The sequence below is a fragment of the Engystomops pustulosus genome, chromosome 4, assembly GCF_040894005.1.
Source record: "Engystomops pustulosus chromosome 4, aEngPut4.maternal, whole genome shotgun sequence".
NCBI classification, from domain to species: domain Eukaryota; kingdom Metazoa; phylum Chordata; class Amphibia; order Anura; family Leptodactylidae; genus Engystomops; species Engystomops pustulosus.
This window is the reverse complement of record NC_092414.1, coordinates 21,902,096-21,921,817: the sequence shown is the minus strand read 5'-3', so window position 1 is coordinate 21,921,817 and position 19,722 is coordinate 21,902,096. Positions and strand designations below refer to the sequence as shown.

At 42.5% G+C, this 19,722-nt stretch overlaps 1 protein-coding gene across 1 annotated transcript; it reads right to left on the bottom strand.

The window, feature by feature from the left end:
- Positions 1-9,621: 9,621 nt before the first annotated feature.
- On the bottom strand, positions 9,622-19,383 carry LOC140128423 (uncharacterized). Its single transcript, XM_072150130.1, has 6 exons — positions 19,102-19,383; positions 14,105-14,545; positions 13,086-13,508; positions 12,040-12,480; positions 10,185-11,703; positions 9,622-10,015 (listed from the first exon to the last, which is right to left on the bottom strand). The coding sequence occupies exons 1-5, from the start codon at positions 19,352-19,354 to the stop codon at positions 10,445-10,447; spliced, it is 2,817 nt and encodes a 938-aa protein (XP_072006231.1). The 5' UTR covers positions 19,355-19,383; the 3' UTR covers positions 9,622-10,015; positions 10,185-10,444.
- Positions 19,384-19,722: the final 339 nt, after the last annotated feature.

The following is a 19,722-nucleotide window of genomic DNA, read 5'->3' as shown; positions in this document are numbered from 1 at the left end:
GCCATAGGTTCGCCACCACTGCACTAGAATATAGCTACACACCAAGCATTTTCTGTGACCACATTTATGATTCCCAGGGTAATGCAACCATGTACTGTATAGTCAGTTTGTTTTTCCAAAGTATTCCTAAACATACACTAATGTATCAGTGGCGACCAAGCGATTTCATGAGATCCATCAGGGTGATACAAAAACTTTTGTATGGCAAGGAATTGAAAAAGTAAACAAAAACATTAAGGGGAGGAGACCATAGGAAAAAAAAATTGGATACAGAAACATAATGGATGTTCGTTCTTAAGACTAGACAACCAAATGGTCTCATCTTAAGACAGTATCTGATACTGTGCTAATATTAATAGCTAGGGACATTGAACTAATGTATCAATATATATCTGCAAGGTAGTAATGTCTATGATGCAAAGCTAAATAAGCTCAGCTATATGTTAGTTTCTATTGAAGCAACGGGAGGCGAGGGAGGTACTTGCCATTTGAGGTCCTGTGATCTGTGTCAGGTGACAATGACTGGACTCAAATTGCATTGCTGCAAATAAAGGTCTTTTGACCAAGAGATAATGTGATTGAATATGTGTGAAGTATAAAATTTTACTTTTATTTACATTTATTTAATAAATATACCAGAGCTGAGTCTGTGTTTGTCTCTGGTTGAAAGGAAGTATACTGAGCCGAAAATTCTTAAAAAGATGTGATGGTAGTGGATATATACTTGTAAATGTTGTACTACCATATAGGGTGACCTTCCAGATCTCTGACTGTGGGTGGGTGTATGTGCAAGTCTTCTTGCCTCGGTTGAAAATGAGAGTGAATTTATCAATAGTGGGGGCCACAGGGCTTCTGTGGGCTTTAGATGGTGCACCCTAGGATTGTCTCTAGTGCACACTGTGGAAAACCACTCTTTGGTGGTATATTTTAAATCCTCTCTTTGTCTGTATTTGCACACACTCTCAAGGAAGAGGTATTGTAGGAATTGTCACACACTCTCACTTGCATCACCACTGTTCACACATTTGATATCCCACTAGTATCTGGTTGTCTCCCTATATGAAAGGTAGGTAAATGATAAGCCTAATATGTCGCTGCAGTCCGACATATATATAGTCTCAGGCTGTCCACTACGTAGCATCACTTAGTTAAAAGCTGTGCCGCTCAATCAGCCCCCCCGACATGTTTCGTCATAATCTGGCGTCCTCAGGGGGTATCAGGGCTGAACAGTGATGGTCAGTAGGAGCCAGATTGGCTCTGCTGCTTAGGTAGCAAGGTGACATTCTCTGTTGAATTAGCACAGACTCCCTCCAGCCAAAGGGGAAGCTAACTGGAGCTAACTTTAGTAATGACCCATCTAGTGGGATGTTACATACACAGAACAGTTCCTTCTTCTGGCTTATACAGGGGTTCTTCATAAGACATATGGACATTTTTGTCTTTATAAGATGGACAAATTAACATTTTGTAGATAATTATTTCCCTTGTGTTTAAAGAGATATTGCTTTAATTCTATCGCTATTTATATAACTTTTTAAAATATTTTTGACTGTTAATAGGGTCTACTTAATGTTCATGTGGTGCTAAGCACTGAACCTACTGATATCCCAATTAAAAGTTCATTTCTACAATGATCATGATTTAATCAAGTTGTTTGTAAATCCATCTCTCAGTGATATTCATGGAGAACCTGTAGATAACACCCTACTCCTAAAGACTATTTCTGCATATTAACTTACTATTGTCTCTTGTGCTCCTACTCCTATACATTATGCATTATGACCCCACTCTGATATATTAGGACACCATTCCTAAAGGCTATTAAGCTTTGTGATATAAATGTGCCTATCAGGGCCTGCTAAGGGCAGGGCCGGCGCTATGGGTAGGCAAAGTGGGTATCTTCAGCCCTCTGAAAGAAGAGAATGGGGCAAATTTACTTACCCGGTCCATTCGCGTTCCAGCGGCGGCTTCTCCGCTCTGGATTCGGGTCCGGCCGGGATTTAATAAGGTAGTTCTTCCGCCGTCCACCAGGTGGCGCTGCTGCGCTGAAAGTAAACTCATCGCGCCGGAATGCACCGAGCTGGACCAGGTGAAGGTAAGCGGTCCTTATGCGACACATTTTCGGTTTTTAAATGCGGCGGTTTTTCCGAATACGTCGGGTTTTCGTTCGGCCACGCCCCCCGATTTCCGTCGCGCGCATGCCAGCGCCGATGCGCCACAATCCGATCGCGTGCGCCAAAATCCCGGGGCAATTTAAGTACAAGCGGCGCAAAACGGAAATATTCGGGTAACACGTCGGGAAAACGCGAATCGGGCCCTTAATAAATGACCCCCAATGTCTTCTTCCAATTGAATCTAAAATTGTGTTTCTAGGTTCCATCAATCCAGAGATATTCAGCTTTAAAATGAGGATTTTGGGTGCGATTTTTATATATAAAGATCACCCCGATGACAATTTAATAGTTAATATCTCCGTTTTCCTGACACATGGAAACACATATTTGGATGTAAAAGAGGAGCCTCTCTTCTTTCATATGAAAAAAAGAAGTGAGGTTCTTTGTGTTTTGGAGCCAGAGATATAGCCCCCTGAAGTGTCCCCCCATCAGATTCTTAGCCATCAGGCTGCAGGGAGAATTTGCTGGACACAGGAGCAGCTGCACCTCACAGATAATGGAAATATTCACTTTATGGGGCACATTTACTTTTCCTATTTGTGAGTAAACCTCATCTTCGATGTGAGTTTTATGTAAAAACGTCCATTATCAAGGCATTTTCAGTGCACTTTTTGTTTAATAATTTGTGTTTGTCACAAAGTTACATGAGGGTGGTCAAATGTTAATTGCCAAATGCATCTCCTGGTTGTCTGCTTTCAAAATTATATAGGTTTTTAACGGGTGCCTTTTTAATCTGTTTTATTGATATATTTTGCAGGTTGTGACTGTTTAAAAATTTCTAGCTGAAAAGCAGATATCTAGTTGTTACAGTTTTAGTGATATTATGATTATTTATTTATGTGAATATATAATTATGGGACATTTGTGAACTCTACATATGTCCATCTATTACAGTTAGGAGATGTGAAGGTAAATATATTTTCTGTTTGGAGCACATTTTTGACCATCAAAGTCAAATTTTAAGTATTTTTTTAATAAAATGTTTCAGTTTAAATCAAAATTGCATGAAGGCGCTTATGTTTTTATTTTATTTGTAAATATTAAAATGGTAAAAATAACGTGAAAAAATATACAGAAATGCCTGGCAGTGAAAGGGTTAATACCCCTTGGTTGAAATCCCCGGGTGAAGATGCTTATCATCTATCACCTGTCTATAAATCTATCTGTCTAGTTATCTATCTTCTATAATCTGACCATTTATATATCTCCCTTTTTCTCAATCTATTTTTCAATCAATCTTCTATTTCTCTTCTACTGTATTTATCTCTCATATCCATCTACTGTATATATCATCTACTTTATATTCTGCATCTAGAAATCTCTATCATCTTTCATATTTAGCTTCTATCATAATAATTATAATTAATTATTCCTTTATGTATATAGCGCTCACAGAGCTGCCCAGAGCTTGCCAGATCAGTCCTTGTCCCCATGGGGCTCACAATCTAATCAACCTACCAGTAAGTTTTTGGAGTGTGGGAGGAAACCGGACAAACCAGAGTAAACCCACACAAACACCAAAAGAACATAGAAACTCTTTGCAGACGTGGACTAGCGCTGTAAGGCTGTAGTGCTAACCACTGAGCCACCGCGCTGCCCATCAGTCTCCCAATCATCTATCTCCTATAAAATTCTCCCATATTGTTTTACCATACTAAAGGGAGCCTCTTACTGACTGTGACTGGTCATAAAATAGTTTTCTTTTGGGGCTCCACTAGTTTTGCCCAGGGCCCCACTTTGTCTAGAACCGGCCCTGGCTAAGGGAACTGGCAAAAACAATCCAGGAGGTGAGTGGTGTTAGGGTTGAGGCCTAATGACTCTTTTCCACTCTCATTGGGGCTGACAAAGACAAAGCATTCCATGTTGGTAGCATTCCTGGGCTAGTGATGTTGAGCGGCTAGCCCAGCCATGCAGAAGGAGACAGTAGGATCTAACTTACAGATTGTTTATTGTCTAAACCAAATTGAAGACAGATGTAATGGTAGTAAAAGTTCCATCACTGGCAACAGGCAAGGCTGTAGGAGTATTGGCTTTAGAGGACCTGTCACCCATAAATCGGGCACTAGGAGCCGCTTACTAATGCTATCTAACACTGTGGCAAAGTACAATGTAAACGTCGGACCGCTCACAAAGTGGTCCGATGTATTCATGAGAGGGCGGGGTTGGGGCATGGTTAGGGGCGGTGACTGCCGCATGACGCGCGGCAGTCACCGCCAGCCTATGGAGCGAGCGGGGCGGTCCGGGGAATAGGCAGCGCCTCGGACCGCCCCCTAATGAATACATCGGACCGCTTTGCAATCGGTCCAACGTTTACATTGTACTCCGCCGCAGTGTTAGATAGCGTTACCGGAGGTTTTCGATAACGCTATCCTTCTAACACTGCGGCGTTTGGGTGACAGGTCCTCTTTAAAGAGATTGTCTGGAGGTTGAAAAACATAGCTGTTTTCATCCAAAAACAGCACTACCCCCTGACCATGGTTTATTCCAGTATTACTACTCAGCTTCTTGGAGCTAAAATGCAACTCCGGCGCCATAGCCGAAGGGGGAACATGATGGTGATAAGGGGGGACCTATAACGTCTGAATTTTATGTGATAGTATAGATTTAAGATGATGGTTCACTTTAAAAGAACAGAGTAGGTGATGTATAGTGTAGTAATGTAAGAACAGAGTAGGTGATGTATAGTGTAGTAATGTAGGAACAGAGTAGGTGGTATATAGTGTAGTGATGTAAGAACAGAGTAGGTGGTATATAGTGTAGTGATGTAAGAACAGAGTAGGTGATGTATAGTGTAGTAATGTAAGAACAGAGTAGGTGATGTATAGTGTAGTGATGTAAGAACATAGTAGGTGGTGTATAGTGTAGTGATGTAAGAACAGAGTAGGTGATGTATAATGTAGTAATGTAAGAACAGAGTAGGTGATGTATAGTGTAGTAATGTAAGAACAGAGTAGGTGATGTATAGCGTAGTGATGTAAGAACAGAGTAGGTGATGTATAGTGTAGTAATGTAAAAACAGAGTAGGTGGTGTATAGTGTAGTAATGTAAGAACAGAGTAGGTGATGTATAGTGTAGTAATGTAAGAACAGAGTAGGTGATGTATAGTGTAGTAATGTAAGAACAGAGTAGGTGGTATATAGTGTAGTGATGTAAGAACAGAGTAGGTGATGTATAGTGTAGTAATGTAAGAACAGAGTAGGTGATGTATAGTGTAGTAATGTAAGAACAGAGTAGGTGATGTATAGTGTAGTAATGTAAGAACAGAGTAGGTGATGTATAGCGTAGTGATGTAAGAACAGAGTAGGTGATGTATAGTGTAGTAATGTAAAAACAGAGTAGGTGGTGTATAGTGTAGTAATGTAAGAACAGAGTAGGTGATGTATAGTGTAGTAATGTAAAAACAGAGTAGGTGGTGTATAGTGTAGTAATGTAAGAACAGAGTAGGTGATGTATAGTGTAGTAATGTAAGAACAGAGTAGGTGATGTATAGTGTAGTGATGTAAGAACAGAGTAGCTGGTGTATAGTGTAGTGATGTAAGAACAGAGTAGTTGATGTATAGTGTAGTAATGTAAGAACAGAGTAGGTGATGTATAGTGTAGTGATGTAAGAAGGCCGGGGCTCAGGAGTAGATGTCACTTCCTGTCCTTTATCTCTCTTTGTCTTTCTCTCCCTAGAACAGTGATGGCTAACCTATGGCACTGGTGCCAGAGGTGGCACTCGGAGCCCTTTCTGTGGGCACCCAGGCCATCACCAGAGATGACTCCAGGTATCTTCCTGCAGTTCCAGACAGCCCAGGACTTGCTGTGCACAGAGCTATATTAAAGTGACAGCTCTACCTGGGACTATTTTCTGCTTTATTAGTGTCCTCAGTGTGCTGGTATCAATGAAAACTGTGACAGAGAAGGGAGTATAAATCACAAATTAAATTTCTGTGTTGGCACTTTGCGATAAATAAGCGGGTCTTTGTTGTATTTTGGGCACTCGGCCTCTAAAAGGTTCGCCATCACTGCCCTAGAAGAACAGAAAGAAACATGTTTGACAGACTCAGCAAGTATATCACTGGAGTTACCATATTATATCATCTGCTGTCACCACATACACCTCACACATCATGTATTAGTGTACCCTCAGCTTCCACATCATATATGAGAGGAATTTTACCTCAGGAATGAATAATTACCACAGGAGATCCTGTCTCCATGTCTCCTCATGTACCTGCTCCCAGCCATCTTACACATGGCAGCTCTGACTGACATGTCTGTGAGCTTATAACCCCACACACTGTAGATATGGCTGGTTGATGATACATGGGAGCAGCATTACCTCATGTAATGTGCATGTGGGACAAAGTTATATAAGAAGCTGCCATGTTTCCTCAGCCATGTCTCCTCAGGAGTCAGATCCCATCTATATTATACCCTGCAGCTCACCTCACTTAGTACATGCATGGCTGATATGTGAGCTTATTACTTATCATACTGCATATTGCCTTAATGTATATGATGTGTAATTACCTCACACACTGTACATATCACTAATTGATATGGTGTGTTCTTACCTCAAACGCTGTACATATCACTGATTTATATGAGGGTGTACTTACCTCACACACTGTACATATCACTGATTGATATGAGGGTATAGTTACCTCACAAACTGTATGTACCACTGATTGATTTGAGAATGTACCTACCTCATACGTAGTATATATTAATGATTTATATGAGGGTATACTTACCTCACACACTGTACCTATCATTGATTTATATGAGGGTGTAGTTACCTCACACTGTACATATCACCGAGTTGCATGAGGCTGAGTTATGAGGGTGTAGTTGGGTATTTTTGTACCAATCCTCATGGCACAGATATGGCAAAGCAGTCACATGTATTATACACTAGTTGTATAACATATATATATATATATATATATATATATATATATATATATATATGTGTGGCCTTTAGTTTTGTCTTCTATATTATGGACTGTCCATGTATACCTTATGTGTAATTATATATATACAGTACTCTAGAATACATGGTGGATGGTACAATACTGAGGGGGTTACATGCCGTCTCAGACTATAACGGTAAAGAAGCATTGTAATATTATATTACATTTATCGCCATGAAATAGCTGGGGAATTAGCCAGACACATGGTAAGTTTTACTGTTAAGATAAATGAATCCTATATATCCAGGTCCTTGGTACGTTTTATATAATGTCTTATGGGTTGTTGTTTTTTTTTTCTCCAATGGTTGGTCTAGTGCCACATCTTCTTTCGCGACTTAGCTAGGGGGCTAGCGGCTAGTGGAGCTGGGGATGTGGTTCTTATTATTTTTCTAATAGTCGCCCAGCTAGCAACCAAAAATCTTTTTGTACACCACGGCAGAAACATAAAATAAAATATAACCTTTATTAGATATTTAAGAACAGTACAACTAGTGCATTAAAAACACAAGCAGGCAGTGTCTAAACTCATGGGTATTCCAGGGTTTAGGGGGTACTATCTTTTGAGTAATAAGATAATGTACTCTAGAGGGGATGGATGAGTTCCCCCCTATTTGACAAGTGTATATCATGAAAGCGACCCGCGGATAGAAATAACCCAATTGGTCCCTGTAGGTAGACAGGTTCTTCAATGTTTATTCTTCTCTAAGAGTCCCTAGACTATTATTTCTCTCATAGTCCCTACAATTTCGTTGGAATTACAGATCACTGTCTACTGCTCATTAAAATTTTACATGAATCAGCTAAGCCCACCCGACATGCTTTGCCTGGACTGGCGTCAACATTTCGCCTGGACTCACGTCAACATTTCACCTGGACTGGCGTCATCAGGGAAATGGGGCTGACTGCAACGTGATTAGTGTTTAAGGCGCTTATATAAACTACCGGGTTGTTATCATCACCCTGTGTCGTTGAGTGAAACATTCGCAGGTAAGTCACATGCTGATTATGTCACACTATTTTGTCGCATGCCAATACGTGGTATCAGGAAGTCCGCGTATGCTTGGTTGAACCGCATGACCTTATGGTCAGAGCCGGACTGACGCCTGCGCTTTAGCAGGATCGGGTACCAAGAGGAAAAAAGAGGAATGAACGGCGCTTGCTCAGATGAGACCAGTATATGAAGACGTCTCATCGTAATCCCAGCATCACATAAAAGGATTATTGAAGTATTATAACAGGATAGATTGCTTTTGCGTCTTGCCCGTAAGTGTGGCCCTGTTTTTGGAAGCAAACAGACATGTTTTTCAACCTCTGGACAAACCCTTGAAGTTTCCAGCCTTGATGGCCTCCTCAGGTGGATGGCTGTAATGCTCAGACTACTCCCTTAACTCTGAGAATGGAACAAGTTTCTTCAGTCCGGTAATGACAATATACCGGTTGTGGCAATCTCTGTTCTCTCCTAGAGCTCTGCCTCATAACAACTCTGTCTCATTTGCATTCTGAACACCCATAAGAAAAAAACCCTTTTATAAACTATTTTCCCTCTAGAAAGTTCTAAATTATGTTTAACAGTTTGACACAAAACATGACTAATAAAATATGTGAATGCATAGACATTAGACAAAAGTAACAATACCAATGAGTGGGTGGTGGTGATGTTCCACCTAGCTTTCTAGGTTGCTGAATTAGCCTGAGCAGCTGACATTATATGGGAAAAGGTATGGGACAACCATACCTCTTCCTCGAACTGGCCATTCAACCAAGAGCTAAACATTTGTGGGAGAAGTGCCTTGGTGAGAGAGGTAAAAAAGAGCCCCAAGATCACTGAAACTGAGCTCCAGAAATGCAGTAGGGAGATGGGGAAAAAGTGCCACAAAGTCAACACCTCCACCAGTCGGGGCTTTATGGCAAACTTTACCAACAGAAGCCTCTCCTCAATGCAAGACATATAAAAGCTGCATGCAGTGTGAAAAACACATGAAGGACTCCCAGACGATGAGAAATAAGATTCTTGGCTCTGGAGATATGAAGATTACATTTTTTGGTTTAAATTCTAAGTGCTGTGTGGGGAGAAAACCAGGTGCTGCTCATCACCTGCCAAATACAATCCCAACAGCGACACATGGTGGTGGGAGCATCATGGACTTAAATCCAGGACCCAGTGTTGCAAGGCTGTAATGCTAACCACTGAGCCACCATGCCACCCGTATGAGCATCTATGGAGAGACGTGAAAATTGCTTCCACCTTTGTTCACCATCCAACCTCAGGGAACTGGAGAGGATCAGAAAGGAAAAATGGCAGAGGATCCCGAAATTGTTGCATCCTTCCCAAGAAGCAGTATAAGGTGTATTTTTTTGCGGCACGAGTTGACATTTTCGATGCTACCATTTTTAGGACTGTGAAACCTTTTTATTCTAGAGAACCATGACTAGAGGACATCCTTTATATAAAACTTTGAATAAAAACTAACAACAAATTTATAGATTTTTCCAAATATTATAAATTGTTTTAATGATGGACCTATCAGTATATGTTTGTAATGTGGGAGGAAACCGGAGTACCCGGGGAAAACCCACGCAAACACGGGGAGAACATACAAACTCCATGCAGTTGATGCCCTTGGTGAAATTTGGGCTCTGCAAGACAACAGCGCTAGTCACTGAGCCTCCGTGTTGCCCATGATGGTGGCAGCATATCATCTTGCTGCAGAAAGTCCAGCTGTGTCAAGTCCAGTGGGTGCAGAAGGAAATCCACTTGTTAAGTGAATACATCTTACTGCGGAAAATCCAGTGATTGAGTCAAAGTCGGTGGGTGCAGAAGGAGATGAAGTCACACAGGAAATCTACAGTCTGGCATGGAGAAGGTGGATGTATCAGAATTCCCTAATAACACAAAAGAGAAATAATCATCATTATATTATATCACTATCCTGAATAACAAGTGATTTATAACCCCAGATATTTATAGTATTCACTAACTGTGTAGGAATCTCCCTAGACATGTAACCCTGACGAGCAGTATTTGCATACTGAATCTTCATTTCCTACTCACCTGTTGTGGTGGGTTCTCCATGTGATGAGCCTACAAATGACATGGATCGGCTGAGTTTATGGAGGGGAGCGCAGGCAATTTTTAATTTCACAGTAAGGACAGGATGGCCACAGAGAGTTCAAATGTCTTCTATATTCTGACTGATGTGAGGACTCTCCTTGGTGTTTGGTGTTTGATGTTCTTTAGAGATGAGCATCTCGTCCAGCAGTATTGTCTTGCTGTTACTTTCTACATGGCCATTTGGATAATAGATTGGCCACTCAGTCTGTGGTCTGTACCATGTCGTTGGGATAATAGGTGTCAGACCACGCAGGACATACAAAGCTGAAGTCAATTAGCTGTTCAGCCTCGATGCTCATCTTGTAATCCAGGCAGCGGCCTTCTGGCAAGTTTAGGTCCTCCGGAGCTGCCAGCAGTATACGTGGGGGAACTGCCGTCCTGTTCTCCACATCAATCCAATTTATTCTATAGAAGAATGGATCATTCCTGATGTTTCCTTTAACTCCAAGCCGATTTTGTGGCTCTTTACACAGAAGTCCTTTGATTATCTCTACAGTCTCATGGTTGAGGTGGCTTGGGTAGTAAGGATTCTTGTTGATGACAGCAAGCTCAATTTGTCCCAGCGATTTCCCACTGAATGGGTAATATCCAGTTGTCATGTAGAATAAAGTGACTCCTAGAGCAAAGAAGTCCACCCCTCGTCCATAGTCCATGCAATTGACCATTTCCGGGGCAGCAAACCCTGGTGTACCATGGCAAATTTCTGACGTTTTGTCATGCACATCAGTTATTGCCAGGCCAAAGTCGCCGATTTTGATGTGGCCCTCTCTGGTCACCAGAATGTTTTGATCCTTCAAGTCTCTGTGAATTATGGCTTTTCTATGGAGAAACTGCAGACCACAGATGACTTCTGCTGTGATGAATCTAGATGTGGGAATATCTAGGACAGTGTTCTTGACAATTAAATCATCAAGACTTCCCTTTGTGGCCAGTTCCATCACATAGTAGACTTGGCTCTCAGTCTGGAAGGCAGCCAGGCCATGGATCAGAAAAGGGTTCTCATGGGATAGGCGCAGGATGTCGCGCTCTGCCATGCTGTACTTACGCTTGGTGTACAAGTACTTATTGACCACTTTGATGGCAACATGTTCTTTCCTGATGTGATCTGTTGCCAACAGAACTTCTCCAAATGCTCCTTCTCCAAGTAGTTTGTGGAGGGTGAAGCATTTCAGAGTAAGTGGTACCGGGACAGTCTCCTTCTGAGTAGATGTGGTCGGCGCCTCTTCTTGACAGAAATTGTCACTTCTCACCTTGTGGCAATTGCTTGGACTTTGTGACGGTTTTGGTGTCACGTCCTTTCTGTCCTCTGCTCCATGCTTCTCGCTGCCCTGCTCCATATAATACTGTATGCACACGTCCTCATAGCTCAAGAGTTGTTCTCGTTCCTCTTGGTAGTGCGGACGGATGTGTTCTTCAGCGTAGCAGATAGGTGTTTCCTTCCTGTCAGATTTCTCATTGACTGTTTAAGAAAAAAAAAGATTTTAATGTTAAAGGACATAAACAATGATATGTTTTCACCTAATGTGACCAAAGACTTCACTGCTGAATTTATGGAGAAGAGCAGCGGATATTTAATCTTTTGTTATATGATTTTCTTTCCCTGCTTTCAGTTTTTTTTAAATCCCAGAAAAAAAAACCCTTAGTCCTTTTTCTCATTTTGATAAATTGTATGATCAGAAATGTAATACCACTTTTTGCCCATTGCAACCAATAGCAGTTCGGGTTGAGATTATTGTCACTAAAAGAACCAATGCGCCCCCCCACATTGTATATACCTGTCCCCGTCATTTCCTACCTTTGTCATCCTCCTGGCTGATGCTATTGGGTGCAGGGACGTCTCTGGAAGGTCTCCCTGCCTCTTGGCTGCCATAGTTCTGTACATACACGTCCTCATAGCTCAGGATCTGTTCTTGCTCCTGTTGGTAGTGCAGGAGGATTTGCTGTTCCTCGTAGCTGATAGAAGGTTCCTTCTTGTCAGGTGTTTTCTTGTCCTCCAGACCGATGTTACTGGGACCAGGGACATCACTAGAAGGTTCCTCCACCTCCTGCTCCCTACAGTACAGGGCATACACATCCTCCTGGCTGTGGACTTGGGCCTGGATCTCCTGGTAGTTTTGGAGAATGTGCTGGACCACATCCATGCTGGGGGTCAGCTCGTCCATCACCTGGCCAGTGGTCTTCAGGCTCTGATCTTCTCCAGATTCAGGTTTCTGCTTCCGGTCAGAAGTCACATGGACTATAAAGAAGAAATAAAAGCATTGTTTATAATCCTTGATTATTTAGTGATTTCTTAGTATCTTTTTTTATAATATTTAGGAAATCTTATTCCCCCCAATATCTGTCATATACAATTCCTTTAATATGATTAGGAACTTGATAGGAACATTATGGGATGCTATAGACATCCCCTAATCCTAACTCATGCATCAATTCTGTTAAATGTTACTCCAGCCTTGTTACACATAGCAACAGCTGTGGAATCTAAGCCCGGGTATGGCTGGTAACAAGGCCATGTTTTCTGATATGGAATCTCTATCTACTAGCTGTACATGATACATACAACATGGGACCAAAGACTTCAGTGCTGAGTTTATGGAGAAGAGCAGTGGATATTTTAACTTTTGTTGTGTGATTTTCTCTTCCTACTTTCAGTTGTTTTTTTTAAATCCTAGAAAAAAAACCCTTAGTCTTTTTTCTCATTTTAATAAATTGTAGGATCAGAAATCAGGTAATACTACTTGTTGTCCATTGCAACCAATAGCAGTTCGGGTTGCGATTATGGTCACTAAAAGAACTTATACCCCTCCCCCATTGTATATACCTGTCCCCATCATTTCCTACCTTTGTCATCCTCCAGGCTGATGCTACTGGGTGCAGGGACATCTCTGGAAGGTCTCCCTGCCTCTTGGCTGCCATAGTTCTGGCTCAGGATCTGTTCTTGCTCCTGTTGGTAGTGCAGGAGGATTTGCTGTTCCTCGTAGCTGATAGAAGGTTCCTTCTTGTCAGGTGTTTTCTTGTCCTCCAGACCAATGTTACTGGGACCAGGGACATCACTAGAAGATTCTTCCCCCTCCTGCTTCATATAGTACAGGGCATATACATCCTCCTGGCTGTGGACTTGGGCCTGGATCTCCTGGTAGGGTTGGAGAATGTGCTGGACCACATCCATGATGGGGGTCAGCTTGTCCATCTCCTGGCCAGTTGTCTTCAGGCTCTGATCTTCTCCATATTCAGGTTTCTGCGTCCGGTCAGAAGTCACATGGACTATAAAGAAGAAATAAAAGTGTTGTTTATTATCATTGATTATTAAGTGATTGCTTACTTTCTTTTTTATAATATTTAGGAAATATTATTCCTCCTAATAGTCAGCTACAATTCCGGTAATATGATTAGGAACCTGATCATGGGACTTTATGGGATGTTATACACATCCCCTAACCATAACTCATGCATAAATTCTGTTAAATGTTACTCCAGCCTTGTTACACATAGCAACAGCTGTGGAATCTAAGCCCGGGTATGGCTGGTAACAAGGCCATGTTTTTGGAATCTCCATCTACTAGCTGTACATGATACATACAACATGTGACCAAAGACTTCCGTGCTGAGTTTATGGAGAAGAGCAGTGAATATTATATCTTTTGTTGTGTGATTTTCTCTTCCTACTTTCAGTTGTTTTTTTTAAATCCTAGAAAAAAACCCTTAGTCCTTTTTCTCATTTTGATAAATTGTATGATCAGAAATCAGGTAATACTACTTGTTGCCCATTGCAACCAATAGCAGTTCAGGTTGAGATTATGGTCACTAAAAGAACTTATACACCTCCCCCATTGTATATACTTGTCCCCATCATTTCCTACCTTTTTCGTCCTCCAGGCTGATGCTACTGGGTGCATGGACATCTCTGGAAGGTCTCCCTGCCTCTTGGCTGCCATAGTTCTGTACATACACGTCCTCATAGCTCAGGATCTGTTCTTGCTCCTGTTGGTAGTGCAGGAGGATTTGCTGTTCCTCGTAGCTGATAGAAGGTTCCTTCTTGTCAGGTGTTTTCTTGTCCTCCAGACCAATGTTACTGGGACCAGGGACATCACTAGAAGGTTCCTCCACCCCCTGCTCCCTACCGTACCGGGCATATACATCCTCCTGGCTGTGGACTTGGGCCTGTATCTCCTCGTAGGGTTGGAGAATGTGCTGGACCACATCCATGCTGGGGGTCAGCTTGTCCATCTCATGGCCAGTGGTCTTCAGGCTCTGATCTTCTCCAGATTCAGGTTTCTGCTTCCGGTCAGCAGTCACATGGACTATAAAGAAGAAATAAAAGTGTTGTTTATTACCATTGATTATTAATTCCTTAATGACGTAGCCAGTTTATAGCTTAAGGCTCAGTCCCATTTTTTGGATTCTGACTTGCGTCGCTTTATATGGGTATTACTTTTGAACACTTTTACTTATCAAAGCGATTCCGAGATTTGTTCTTTCTTTCTTTTTGCTATTGCTTTTTCCTCAAATTTTGTACAGGCAGTCCCCAGGTTACGTACAAGATAGGATCCGGAGGTTTGTTCTTAAGTTGAATTTGTAAGCAAGTCGAAAATGTATATTTTATAATTGTAGATGCAGACAAAAAAAATTTTGGCCCCAGTGACATTTGGAGTTTAAACATTTTTTGCTGTAATGGGACCAAGAATGATCAATAATGCTTCAAAACAGACACTTTACAGCTGATGATTGCAGTCTCGGACTATAGTAAAGCTTTCAGAAAGCTTCACCAGAGGTCAGAGGGGTCTGTCTGTAACTATGGGTTGTCTGTAAGTCGGGTGTCCTTAAATAGGGGACCGCCTGTACTTCATTTGAGTGGTAAAAATTGGCAGATTTTTGCATTTATTTACAAAAAAAAGAAAAAATTAGCCATTTTCTAAATTCAAAATCTTTGCTTTTTCAGGCAGATTTACCACCTAAATAAGTCGCTGAATAACATTTCCCATACGTCTACTTTACATTTTCATAATTTTTGAAATGTCTGGATAATTTATTTTGATGTCACGCGGCTTACAAATCGAATATCGATTTTCCTTATTTTCAGAATTGACTATTTTGGGGATAAATACTGTTTAAAATGAAATTTTACATATTTAACATCAAAACCACCTATATAATCAACTCATTTTCAAATCTGCACCCCTCAAACTATCAGAAACAGCTTTTAGAAAGTTTACCCCTTGAGATCTTCATAGTAATTGAATCAAAATGGAGGTGAAATTTAGAATAGTCAAATTGTGTCGGATATACGTTCATTTTGCCCAAAAATTTACACATTTCCAAAAGATAAAAAGAGGAAACCCACCTCACAATTGTTATACAATTTCTCCCGAGTACAGAGACCCCCCACTTGTGGCCGTTACTTGTTTTATGGGGGCACAGCGAGGTGCAGGAGGGAAGAAGCGCCCTGCCGCAGCCAGTATGTTTGCTTCCTCATTGGCCCCTTTTGTAGGCTATAAAGTTTTCGCTTTTTCGTTATTGGGGCCATGTGACAGCATTTTTTTTGCGGGGTGAAATGCTTTTTCCAGTGTTACCATTTTGGGATTGTTATCCATTTTTGTTGAAAGTTTAGGAATATTGTTTTTGATCGTGGAGGCAAAATGGACAGGAAACAGCAGGGGTAGTATGCATGGATGCCTCTGAGGCTGCCTAATCTTGGGATGGAGCTGGCGGTCCACTGCCTTTCGCCTGTCCAAGCCCCTGTCTCTCGGCTCCTTCCCACCCAAAATGGGCCTGGGGGCCAGAAGCGTTTACTTTGAAAAAATTATAATTTTCGAAGCAGGCGGAGTCGTTTGAATATTTCACCTAGGAATAATGGAATAGCATAGCGGTTCTATTTTTAATTGTTTTTTCGGAAATGGTTCCATGATTAAGAGCGACAGTATGGGGCATCCATATTGCGCTGCTATGATTGCAACTTCAGGTCTCCAGCACGGTGGCGACAGATGGGCCGAGTTCCATTATGTATTTGGTGAAACACCCAAAAATTCTGCCTGACACAGCTCGTTTGATAAGGGGACGATGTATGGAGGCAGTAAGGTAGTAGTAGTAGATTAATGGTGCTGCATTTAAAACTATGTTAGTTGGATCTTGGGATGGAGCTTGCGGTCTGCTGCCAGGCAAGCTTTCACCTGTCCAAGCCCCTGTCTCGGCTCCTCCCCAAACAGCACTTCTAAGAACCTTTTGTATAAGATCAAGTGTAGTAGTGTTCTTATAAGTTTGGGTTATGGCGGGTGAGGGGAATGTAAACAGATGTGCAAGAAGCGCTTAAATAATATCGGTAAATGATAAAAGTTTGCCAGTATATTTTGTGGATAACACAGCAGGGTGGCGACAAAGTTAACAAGTTGGATGTGGAAGCCATGAAAACAACCCAAAATTCTGCCTGACACAGCTCGTTTGATAAGGGGACGATGTATGGAGGCAGCTATATGGATGACTTTTGGAGGCAGCTATGGAGATGATGTGTGGTGGTAGCAATGGAGACAACGTGTGGAGGCAGCTAAAAAGACGACGTGTGGAGGCTGCTATGGAGACAATTTAATTTGGATAGTGCTTGTATGTGGCAGTCCAAAAAAGTTTTCAAACCAGAGGAGCAGGTAGGTGGTCCTCCAGAAAAATTAAATACCTAGAGTACTATAGCTAGAGCCTGTTGGCCCTGGCAAAAAATAGCCAGTTTCCTCTGCTTTAGTGTACAAAGAGGAGGAGAAGGAGGAAAATGAGGAGGAGGAGTGCATAAATTATTCAGGTTGAGCTTCCTTCACGTGGTGGAGAATGGAAATCTTGAGAAATCCAGGCTTTATTCATCTTGATAAGCATCAGCCTGTCAGCGCTGTCAGTCAACAGGCGTGTACGCTTATCGGTGATGATGCCACCAGCTGTACTGAAAACCCGCTCAGACAACACGCTAGCGGCAGGACAGGCAAGAACTTCCAAGGCGTACAGCGCCAGTTCGTGCCACATGTCCAGCTTTGAAACCCAGTAGTTGTAGGGAGCTGTGTGATCTTTTAGGACGATAGTATGGTCAGCTACGTACTCCCTCACCATCTTTCTGTAAAGATCAGCCCTACTCTGCCGAGACTGGGGACAGGTGACAGTGTCTTGCTGGGGTGACATAAAACTGGCAAAGGCCTTGTAAAGCGTACCCCTGCCAGTGCTGGACAAGCTGCCTGCTCGCCTACTCTCCTTCGCTACTTGTCCTGCAGAAGTACGCCCTCTGCCGCTTGCGCTGTCAGAAGGCAAATACTGTTTCAGCTTGTGCAAAAGGGCCTGCTGGTATTCATGCATTCTCACACTCCTTTCCTCTCCAGGGATGAGAGTGGAAATATTTTGCTTGTACCATGGGTCCAGGAGAGTGAATACCCAGTAATCGGTGCTGGAATAAATTCTTTGAACGCGAGGGTCACGGGATAGGCAGCCTAGCATGAAATCTGCCATATGTGCCAGAGTCCCAACGCGCAAGAATTCACTCCCCTCACTGGCCTGACTCTCCATTTCCTCCTCCTCTAACTCCTCTTCTTCTGCCCATACACGCTGAACAGTGAAGGACTGAGCAATGCTCCCTCTTCTGTCTGGTTTGAAAACTTTTTTGGACTGCCACATACAAGCACTATCCAAATTAAATTGTCTCCATAGCAGCCTCCACACGTCGTCTTTTTAGCTACCTCCACACGTTGTCCATATAGCTGCCTCCATACATCGTCCCCTTATCAAACGAGCTGTGTCAGGCAGTATTTTGGGTTGTTTTCATGGCTTCCACATCAAACTTGTTAACTTTGTCGCCACCCTGCTGTGTTATCCACAAAATATACTGTCAAACTTTTATCATTTACCGGCAGCCTCAGAGGCATCCATGCATGCTGCCCCTGCTGTTTCCTGTCCATTTTGCCTCCACGATCCTCCACAGCGTCCACCAATGTCTCCATGCGCAACTTTCAACTCTCTATACCCCAGACGCTGGAGCACGAGAGGATATGCAGTACATCATCCCCTTATCAAACAAGCTGTGTCAGGCAGAATTTTCGGGTGTTTCACCAGATACATAGTGGAACTCGGCCCATCTGTCGCCGCCATGCTGGAGACCTGAAGTTGCAATCATAGCAGCGCAATATGGATGCCCCATACTGTCGCTCTTAATCATGGAAGTCGTCTCCATGGCTGCCTCCACATATCGTCCCCTTATCAAACGAGCTGTGTCAGGCTCATTTTTCGGGTGTTTCACCAGATACGTTATGGAACTTGGTCACTATGTCGCCACCATGCTGTGTTATCGACTAAATATACCGTCAACCTTTTGTTGACATAGGAAATCATTTCAGCGCTTCTTGCTCACCTCCTTTGGTTCCTCTCTGCCACCCATTGGTTTGAAGCCTGAGTCCATTTAGGGTATGCCGCTGCCTCTGCATGACGTCTTCTATAGTGTCAGGGTCAATTATTGCATGTTTTAGATGCTATCTATTTAGGTTGTTGTATGGATACAGGGCTGGCTCCAGGTTTCAGTAGGCCCCTGGGCGACAGAGCCTCAATGGGCCTCTTGGCAGTGAACTCACTGGGCGGAATTAAAAATTCAGAAACTTAAACAGTCTACTGTTCCGTAGTTTATGATACCAAACAGCCCCTTCATGGTTATTTTATTTGAGCCCCCCTCGTACCCTATGGATTTATAAGATATTTTAAAATTCTTTTTATAAAATAATTCCTTACGTACAGCCTAATGTGGGCCCCCCTTTCCCCCAGCAGCTCTGGGCCCTGGCACTTGGCCAGACACGCCCAGTGCTGGCGCCAGCCCTCTGTGGATAAATAATGGAGTATAATATCCTACCTTTCTGCTTCTCCAGAAAGATGCTGCCGGATCCTGTGGCATCACTGGAAGGAGTCTCCTTCTTTTTGGATTTCTTTCTCCTTCCCCCACATAAGATCAGTCTTTCCCAGGCTTTCTGCAGGCTCGCTAAGAATCGTTGTGTTCGTGTTTTCTTAGGTTTTCCCGCCTTCTCCTGGGGTTCTTCCATGTGTATGACTTTCTCCTCTCCTCCTTTTCCCTCCAAGTGCTTTGTCTTCGCCTTTGCTTTCGGCATGATGCGCTCTCACATGTGTCACCTTTCACCTCCTGAATGTGAGTGCTGAGACCCTTAGCCGTGCGCCTGTATTTATACCCTCCGGGCATTGTGATGTCATCGATGATGTCATCAGGTTCCGCCATTGTGATGTCACAGCTCCTCAGCCTGGCTTCCCCATTGTGATGTCATCAGGTTCCGCATTGTGATGTCACAGCTTCAGCTCTTTCCAGCTGCCATGTTGTTCCACAATAACAAGAAGTGAACAAGTAACTGGGAGAAGCCATATGATAATTCAAGATATTGCATTGTAATTAAAGGGATCTTTGTCTCAATAATAATCACATATGTTTTCCTCTGTGGGGTCAGCTGGATTTCTAGAGTGGCTG